General features: G+C 35.9%; 1 protein-coding gene across 1 annotated transcript in view; it reads left to right on the top strand.

Moving 5' to 3' along the window:
* The first annotated feature begins 5,400 nt into the window (after positions 1-5,400).
* Positions 5,401-10,281, top strand: part of LOC124262111 — a 121,688-nt gene continuing 116,807 nt past the window's right edge. The window contains 3 exon segments of the mRNA XM_046696559.1: positions 5,401-5,523; positions 7,878-8,013; positions 10,132-10,209. Coding sequence (XP_046552515.1) covers positions 7,947-8,013; positions 10,132-10,209 — 145 coding nt within the window. The 5' untranslated portion in view covers positions 5,401-5,523; positions 7,878-7,946.

The following is a 10,281-nucleotide window of genomic DNA, read 5'->3' as shown; positions in this document are numbered from 1 at the left end:
CTTTGACACAAAAAATATTTTTATATTGTTAAGAAGTATAATCATCACTAACAAGATCAAGTAAAACAGAAATGACAATAGTGTTGGAGACTGCGTTACCATACTTTGAACAGCAGCGAATTCCCAAGGAATAGTTGTATCCCGTGATATGTCGTTAACGTATGGCGCACTGGCCATATCTCCTATTTAAAGTGAGTGAGCCCTTCAGCAATATTATCACGGCGATGGACACAAGAAATGGGCTTCACAAATCGTACCCATGTGCTGAATCGAACCGCGTCTTCGGTGTGACGAGCGAACGCTTGAACCACGATGCGACCCCAAGTCCCCTATCAAATTTGAAAAAGACAACCAGTAGCCTTATAGGAATAAGTCAAAACTGGAGCCACTGGTATATTTACCACATACATTACTCACACCTACTGCAAGACCCTACGGCGTTATGTATGCAGGGCGTGGTAGTCACACACCCCTACCTGAGGGTGTCATCTGAGAGTGACATCACACTCCGGCCAAATCTTCCCCGCACCCGGTAAACACGCGTGACAACGGCCATATGTCTGATATAACAAAACAACTAACATGATACGAATCATTCATGTTCTTTCCAGTGTCATAACTGAATTATGCGTACAGCGTGGTGAGGCCGTCTCAAGTGTTTGGCTTTATGACGTCACCTGAATACACAGAGTATTGGCATTCCTGTGCAGACGGGAGTGTATGCTGGAGGAACGAGTTCAGTACGGGGTGACTGGCATGACACACCAGTCAATATCTCCAAATACAAGCAGAATACCGTTCGATTAAGACCATATATATACAAACTACCACCACCTACACGACTGTTTGATAAGAATCGGTAGCAAAGTATGTATGCTTGTATAATTCAATCGTTAAAATCATGTCCACGTATCTTTTTTCAATGTCATCTCCACAATGTGTGTGAATAAACTGAGTTTGTGCGTCAGTGGGTATTGCCTGACGCCGCCATCTTGCTGTAATCATCCTGTTTGTTCTTAGGTCAATGATTCGTGTTGTACAGCTTTAAAAACAGGTAGTAACACAGAATCGAAATATATATATACATATATATATACATATGTATATACACATTGGGTATATCTAGCCTACAGGTGGATATATGAGGTATTTTGTTTGTTATATGTTAGGAAATTGGGGTAGTGAATCTTAATTTCTTAATTCTGTGTAAAAAAATTATCTTCAGATTTATTATTCTACTGAAATAATCTTCTAGATCTACACAAATATCGGACTTTTTATTGTTTGGTAAGAACTGTTGTACTCTGTGAGAACGTGGGAAATGCACAAGGAAAAGAATTGGGAAAGCAGAAGAGGGCTTGGAAATGTAATTATTGTGTTGCCAAGCCTAAGTTCATTTCATTTTGTGGTAAAATGATTAAAGTTGTACTCAGTACTCTTGTATAAAACGTCGTTTGTAAGAGAATGATGAACCGCTGATTTGCTAACGTTGGGTGCTTAATGTTTAAGCGTGTTTAAGTCAAACAATTGTTAATATTAGGTAGATTCGTTAGACAGGGCCGTTGTCCAGGTACTACAAATATGTATCCCAGATATGTTTCTGTAGAGAGAAATGTATTCTAAACAAAGTCAAACATACACACTTGAACACGTAAATGTCTAAAGATGATATCACTAGATCACCATATTAGTTTTCATTGAAAAATGTCAAATTCAGTAAAAGATTATCTACATTGAACACTCGGAGTTATCTGCTCCTGAGATTTCTCCTAGAGTGACTTCCCTTGCGAGGAAATGTAAATTCCTCGCAGCGATAGCCTATTCACGAGTATTTAGCGAGAAGGTAACGAAGGTGTCAGGCGCTGCGAAGGAGTTTGAAAATTATCGTCTGCACACTATTTTCATTGGGCTCCTTCAATATTATTGTTTCAGGGCTTTAGCTAGTGAATTCTTGCTTGACAAAAGACACCATCACTGAGAGGATGAATATGGAACCTTATAAATTTTGATAAGGACAAACTTAATAGCTATAGTTCAAGAATTCCCCATCTTGCAATATTTGGCGTTACATATAGCTCCACTTCAAACATTCGAGCCTTGTTTGGACGTTTCCTCAGAATACAATGACGGAAATGGCGGGGATACTTTGGTAAGTTAAATAATCACTTCTTCAACCTGTAACATAAAATGAAGCTTAAAGTTTTTGAATACTCCTTCAGGTTCATCGTCCATTAGTTTCACTAATTACCAGCGTTTATCGTCCTGATGTTTGTTTTTTTAATGTGATCGACATGTTCATATGTTGATTCTATATATATCTTTGACTTTCATTGATATTGGTTGTTATGCCTACTTCTGGTTATTTCGATTTTGAAAAGGAAATACACTTGAAATAACGATAATTGAAACGAATTACGAAAATAGATCTATAATCAAAGTAACAAAACTCGAAATGTTTTTAAATAATCGAAGAAACGTGAAATAACGAGACAATAACATAGCAAACAGGGAAATCGTAATTTTGAGTCTTTGAAAGAAGGAAATATTTAAAGTAACGAAAAAAACTTGAAATTTCGATGTTTTTTCAAAATAGAAAATAATTTACATGACGAGAAAGTAATTGAAATTTGTATTGGAAACAAGAAGACATGGTCATCAATATCCCCCGCCACAGTGTTCTGCTCCTCAACATATATGTCCTGAAAACACATACCACATTTGATTTCCCTATTTATAACGGTTACTGAGAAAATCTGTTCCCATTGGGTATAACGATCAAGAAACGCACGACAAGGGCTATAACTCCGTAAAGAATCTTAACACGGTTTCCGTTTTCGAACTCCATCAAGGCATTTATGTCCTGAAAACACATACCACATTTGGTTTCCCTGTCTATAACTGTTTCTGAGAAACCCTGTCCCCATCACCTCGGACGGACGGAGGTCAAACCTATATCCCCCTCCCACTTCGTGGCGGGGCTAATAATCGACAGCAGTGTTCACGAATGGTGTTTCAATGTAACAGGACATTGGGTCCTGTAAGTTCAGATGTCTGTCTGACCCATTGAAAATTCACAGGACCCATAGAATAAAATTAAACACACATTTCAGATTTAACATTTCTTATAATTGGCATTGAAATTATTAACAAACATAAGATTTATAGATTCTAAACAGCAAACAAGTGTCACATGTCACATATAACAACTTCAGTCAAAGTCTTTGTGAAATATACAGTCAGACACTGGGGTCGGTGGGTTGTAGACTTCTATCAGACCTTTGGCGAATCTGCCGGATTTGTCAGAGGGTCAGACGCCATTATATTCGTGAACACTGCGACAGAACGAAAAGTAAAACGTTATGGGAAGACAGTCAAACCAACGAGAAAAAAGTGGAAGTAAAGAGGACAAACTCGTATAATTTCAAAAATCTATACAAGTGGGTGGTAGGGCTTTCTGGCATGGTTGATGCATGTCATCGTGTCCCTTGCAGTTGCTTTGATCGGTGCTTACTAGAATAAGATACCAATCATTGTATTGTATGATACAGACTCGATTATTGAATCTGATTATTTTGTCATATATAAGCGGAATATTGTCGAGTGGCGGCGATAAACGACAAAGAAACTAAATACTTTACATCCTTATCTTCATGCTAATATTTGAAGAAAGTAATACACAAGTTTATTTAACATGACTATAAAATAATTTTTCTTTGGCAAAACGTTCTACTTTCATAATTCAAAGTACAGTCCAATACATAAAATAAGTAACGTTAGTGATTACGATGGGGCATTTGTATCATTTAACCATATTCTTATAATGATTACTTTAATGAAACGCACACAACGTCTTTTAATTAATTCTGAACATACTACCCGTGAAGGTCCGGGTTAAAATAAACTTTCAGTAACCCATGCTTGTCGTAAGAGGCGACTAACGGGATCGGGTGATCAGGCTCGCTGGCTTGGTTGACACATGTCATCGGTTCCCAATTGAGCAGATCGATGCTCATGCTGTTGATCACTGGATTGTCTGGTCCAGACTCGATTTTTGACAGACCGCCGCCATATAGCTGGAATATTGCTGAGTGCGGCGTAAAACTAAACTCATTCACTCACTCACTCGCTCTGAACATACTGTTTTGTAGTATGGTATTTATCGTGTATTGCAACACATTTCCGAATATCTTTTCCCAAAAGAATGTATGCGAAGAAACACTTACAACTCTGCTCTAGTCTTGAACACTATTCGTTCACCAAGATCCACAGAAATCAAATAAGTAAATAATAATTCCATCGTGGACCGCTGTAAAATCTGGTGCCGTGTAATAAATAGAACACTCACTCACTCTAAACACTAGTAGGTAAAACTGATGGGTCATTAGACACAACAGTCGACTAATGCTTTGTATCAATATAATAATCGAGTGATTTCACGGTAGGGTGCTTCAGTCCTCCAGGGTATGACTGGGTCAGGCTAGCGACACGCCTACGGCATTTCAAAACGGTTCCGGGGCACACGCCAAATAAACACTGGTGCCATATGATTACCGCAGAGGTGGGATATTTGTCAGATTAATCAGGCTCAATAAACATGATTAACACTGTTGTTATAGTACTGTTCTTGCGCGTGGTGTTAATCTGGTTGAAATTATTTCCGGGTATTACCTAATTTAACTTCCATACATAGCGCAATAACAACTAGGCGGCAACATTAAGCGGTTTTGATTCGTATTGACAGTTGCAATGCATGCACTACCACCACATAATCATAGAATAATAGTATGCGCACTACGACCACATAATCTTAGAAGTTTTGATGCGCATGTATACTGCAGTATGTGTGTGTGTGCGTGTGCCTGTGACGTCTTAGGATAAGGGGATAAAACATAATATTCGAAGAGACAACTACCACCTGCAGCTGCCTGCATACGGTTAATGCTGTTCATACACGAGAACACACTGCTGTTAATGGACTATTCCCTTTCAGTATGAATATGTACAAGTGATATTAATATTTTCGTACACAAACATATACATAACCTCACCTTGTTTTGAACAATTGTTGATTATTAACCATTATTTGACAAAAAAAGATGCAACATTGGGACTTGAGTCTTGCCACTTCTCTGAAACACCCTCACCTACATATGTGCGTGCGAGTCTGATAACAGTCAACGAAAGAAGTCATACGCGTAGCTTTGCGCGGTAAAACGGTTTTGATTGGTTGCTATTTATATTGTTTCACATGGCAATGTTTTCAAAGATGGCGGTGTCAGTGCTCGAACCGGTTCTGCAAGTTGTTGTATACCGTTGCTGCCTATTGAAGGCATTCCAAAATAACCGGTCGGCGCAGCCTTCTATTATGAAAACCAATGGGATATATCCGACAGCATATCATACAGGGTCTCACAAGGTGTGGTGGCAAAGCTGCCGGTTACATTCACTTAGCCTGTGTTACTGTTATTCTTTCTCTCCGGTTGTGATTAACTTATCATCGGTGGGATTGGACATTTCGAAAAGGTGAGGAATATTGTGTGTTAGTGTTTAATGCGTGAAATACAGAGTTAGTGACAGAAATGCTGTGAGAGACATTGCAGTTGCTGTCACCGCCCTGGACAACGTTACGCATGTTTGTTAGTGTTAAGAACGCGTTTTCAGTTTCAATCGGGTATTTGTAATGTGTGAAGTCAGAATTTCTTTTATAAAGTAGTTCACACATTTTTAGTTGACATAGGAGAGTAATGTATTGATAATACATATGAAGTAGAGGTGATTGATTTTTTTAGTAGTGATGATTAACAGCTTAGGAACAATGTGTTATGTAAAAATAAAACGCCCATGGCACATGCAATATTGAACATAAGATGACAATCAGATGATTTTGATTTGATTTATTATGGATACACTTTTAAATCTTACCCCAAAACTTAACTATTAGAAAAATTTAAACATTTGTGAACTGTATCTTTCTAATAAATAGTCCTACTATATGTGACAATATGAATATATAACTATGAACTGTTACCATCTCCAGAAAATACCTAAGTCAGTGCACTTGAAAAACATTATGGGTGACATACATCTTACAAGATAGGAATGTATGAGTATGAACTATGAATCAATGCTTATAAACTTGTTTAATGATTTAGATATGGTTTTGTACATGTCATAAAGATATATCATGGCCTCCTGCTAAGGACAGTAATTTGTTGTAATCTATGTAAAACTATTTTAAGAGTAAGGCTGGATTTGTTAGCTTCTTTTACTGAAATATCATTACATTTTAGGTGAACATGACTGAAACAAAATATGTTTACATTGATTTAATGTTTTATTTGCCAAAGCATCAGCATGGATATCTGCTTTTCATGTATCAGATAATGGTACACTTACCAGTAATAATTTATAAAGTGTATTTAGGTTCTCGTTTTGCATTTAGTGAAGTATTAAAGTATGATGTCAGTATCAGTAATCCTTATGTCATGTCATATTGCATATTCCACTGTGTATATGATGTAAGGTATATGCTTTATATGTATTGGTGTTCACTTTCACTGTACTTTTTCCAGTTGTCATTTTATAATATTCTACAGCAAAGGAAAAATAATGATGTAACATGCATGATTGTGATGTGGTATATGTGTATGCAGAGAAAAGGAAGTTGCAGACTCAATATTGCATGGCCATTCCTCATCTTTCTTGTGAAATTGGGTGAATAAATTATTTGCATGCTTTTAAACATTGAAAAGTAGTCACCTTTCAAGCAGTTTGAAAAAAAGCCTTTGCTTGTCACCAGTGTCCAATCAGTATTTTTTGCTCTTAATCTCTTGAACATAAACTATTATTATTTAGGTGCTGTTTGTATTGGAATGATAATATAACAAAATCTTTAGCATTGAACAGGCCTATAGAGAATTTGTTCCCTATCCAACATGTGACCCACTTTATTCTATCATGTCTAAATCTGTCACCTGGGAGTGGAATATAGTCAGCCCTAGAGAGAACTTGTTAGGCAAGTTAGAAGGCTGGTTCAGCTATTGTCATCGCGACGATACGCCTTTCATGCACTCAAGAGGGCAGGGCTTCGAGTGCTCATTCATGAAAATCTGGCTTATTATCATTGCAAATAGCAGCATGCTTTGAAATTTCTACATTTGGGTAATATTTTTCCAATTTTGAGATATGAATGGAAAAAGACATTAAAATGACTTCGATAACTGAGAGGTGATAACTGTTTCTTTATATGAGTGACTGTCTTGTCTATCCTAATGAGTGAATAACATTGGAATTCATTTGGCATTAGTCTGTAAATGTTGTTTTAAATGTTAATCTGTAAATGTACAATTGTGTAACCACTGGTATATCATTTCTCTTATCATTTCTGTGCAAGTTGTGAAAATGAAATGACAACATGTTTACTGTATGTGCAGTATGTCTATTTGAAACATTTGATACATAGTAGACAAAATACCTTGTATATTCTTTATATCATTCACTGAGTTTACCACTCTAACCTTAGTATGTTAATAGAGAGTTGGATATTTATGTAATTTGGCGTGAAAGAAAATATTACAGAGGTGAATAGATGTTCAATGTTCAGAGTTCAAAGATCTCGATATGATAATTACTACTTCATGATTGTTGGATTGAAAAGAATTATCTAATGTGAATTCGAGTAACAAATAGCATGTCTGCCTTACTTGACTATTTAGATCACTTTGCAGGTATTGTAGATGCTTTTCAGATAAACCAATATCATGATTCAGGAAAAGACATTATGTTACGTACAAATTTGTTTATCCAAATATTGGTTTATTTACCACATGACAGACAATGAAATAAGATCAGGAATTGTATTATAGAATCTGTTGCAGCTACCTCCACCTCAGCTCCAAGGGAGACACACAAGATGGCGACAACGCCAGTCAGCACAGGCACCGGTTATGCTGACCTGTGTCCTAATACTGCTGACATGTATACAAATATCACAACAGCAAGTCAATTTTTACAGTAAGTATACTATTAATATTAGTGCAGTACTTCAATATACCTTGGTTTTATAAGACACAGATTAATCAGATTTGCCCTAGAGCAGCTTCTGAGATTAGTTTCTATAGATTAGAAAGTACAGAAGAAAGAAAGGGATTTTACACCAGGAAAGATGTGTCATAGTTTTGTCCCAACCCATAACATCAATATAGTTGCATGTTTCTGTATTTTCCACAAATATTATGTCTGATTACCTGCTATATATTTGAAATTATTTGAATTCTAATTCATAAATAAAAATGTTTAATGCTTTGCGAGGACTAGCTAAAAAGGTTGATAATCAGAAATGTCAACGATGGGGAAGATTATTAATGAATATCGATATGAAAATTGTTTTATCGATAATATCATACATAAACTATTGTAATGAATTAATGTTTTCATTTACTCCATGTTCATGGTCTGCTTCTAATTTATCTTCAGGGCAGTATTTTGTTAGTAATCCAAGCCTTAATATGTCTTCTCTCACCAGAGATGTGAAATATGTGATTTCTTTCAGATTTATTGACATTTTCCCTCTAAGTTACTTCTCCGATATTTTTACGAAAGTAGTAATTAATAGATCAAAATTCAGCTAAATATTATTGAGCTCTGAGATCTATACTGACTGCCAGCTCTAATATTTTGTATATTGAAGTTGTAGATGAATATATAAGTATTTTGGGATCAAAGGATTGTTTAATCCATCATAGAACAGTACACGCATATGATTTTCAATATAACAGAAAAGTCATACTGCAACATGTACTGAGTCCATTTTAATATGATAGCACAATAAGTGTAAGCATAATAAGTCTTATTGTGAAAGATTACATGCCTAGTTTTATTAATTTTACATAGTAATGTCATCTGATAATCATTTGACAGTCCTTTTTAGTATGTTGCTACATTTGTATCATGTTGTATAATATTGTTAATTCTGCGTATTTACATGCTAGATACACATAATAGTTTAGGAGGCTTGTGTACAGAATGTGAGCATTGAAAGACTTCCTGATGTTTGTCTCTCACATTTAGACAAGTCTTGGGCATTGGTGGACAGCTATTCCCACCAGTTGGACCAAGTTTGGAACTCAAACTACAACTTGGATCACGAGATATTTGGGCACTATTCTGAGTATCAGTGTCTATATGACCCCAACACGTTCCTGTGTGCTGATGGCACCTGTGTTGCTCGATATTGTAAATGTGATGGGATTGTACAGTGTCCTGACGGGTCAGATGAGAAAGATTGTTCCATGAAAGGTTTAGGTACACCAAACCTGCATTTTCTGATCCATGGATATGGTTTCTGTGCTTGGTGTTGATGGATATGTAAACTGTTTGGAACATACAAGTTTGCGTTCTGAGACTACATAACGTGCATCTTGAAGATCTTGGCTGCCTGCATAGGATGATGGAAAGATGTATTTCAAGAATTTGCCTTATGTATTTCTTTCATATTGGTCCTGAAAGATTAATGGATCTGGGTTGATGGTTATGTTATTGGTTTACGTTTGTGCAAATATGCATGGATTTAACCTGTTTCAACATGTTCAAGCATGTGAATTTAACCTATGGATTGGCATGATTGCATATATTTTATACTACTATTTGTTACACTTTCTGAATTGCCCCTTTTGCATGCAAAATTCAATGAAACATGGTATCATGGTGATTCGTATGAGCTATTACCAAAAATGCCATAGAATGTTATTGCAGTTGTTCCTTAAACACGTATTATCAACTTTCACCTTTATATATAATGTTTGCAATACAAAATGTTCCCTGTGTACAGGTTATTCAAAGACAAACATTCATAAGATATAATCATGTTCTATATGTTTATATATCCCAAAACTTTCATGTTCAAGAAGAAATACAATGTAAAGGTTATTTTTCTCATTCATTTAATACATGTCAGTAGAAAATATAAGTTTCTTTGTATTAATGTCAATAGTTTTTTTTCATGACATTCATGGTATTAGATTATATATACACAATTAATGTAAGGGATTATGAAAGGTATGAAAAGCCCTTTGGAAATGGATGCAAGTACGTTGTGATAATGTGAGTGATATGTGTATTATTTGTTTGTAGACACTTGCCAAGATGCATCTGCTGAGGGAACCTTGAGGGTGTCTATAAATGAAGTAGATAATCAGGCAACAATTGATGGTAAGTTGTACATAAACCCAGTAGTAGTATAAGATGATTATGTGCTTGTTTAATATGACATGCTCACATTTT

This window comes from Haliotis rubra, unplaced genomic scaffold (genome assembly GCF_003918875.1).
Source record: "Haliotis rubra isolate DU_JTF1 unplaced genomic scaffold, ASM391887v1 Scf821, whole genome shotgun sequence".
Taxonomy (NCBI): domain Eukaryota; kingdom Metazoa; phylum Mollusca; class Gastropoda; order Lepetellida; family Haliotidae; genus Haliotis; species Haliotis rubra.
This window is presented reverse-complemented; position numbering and strand designations above follow the sequence as displayed.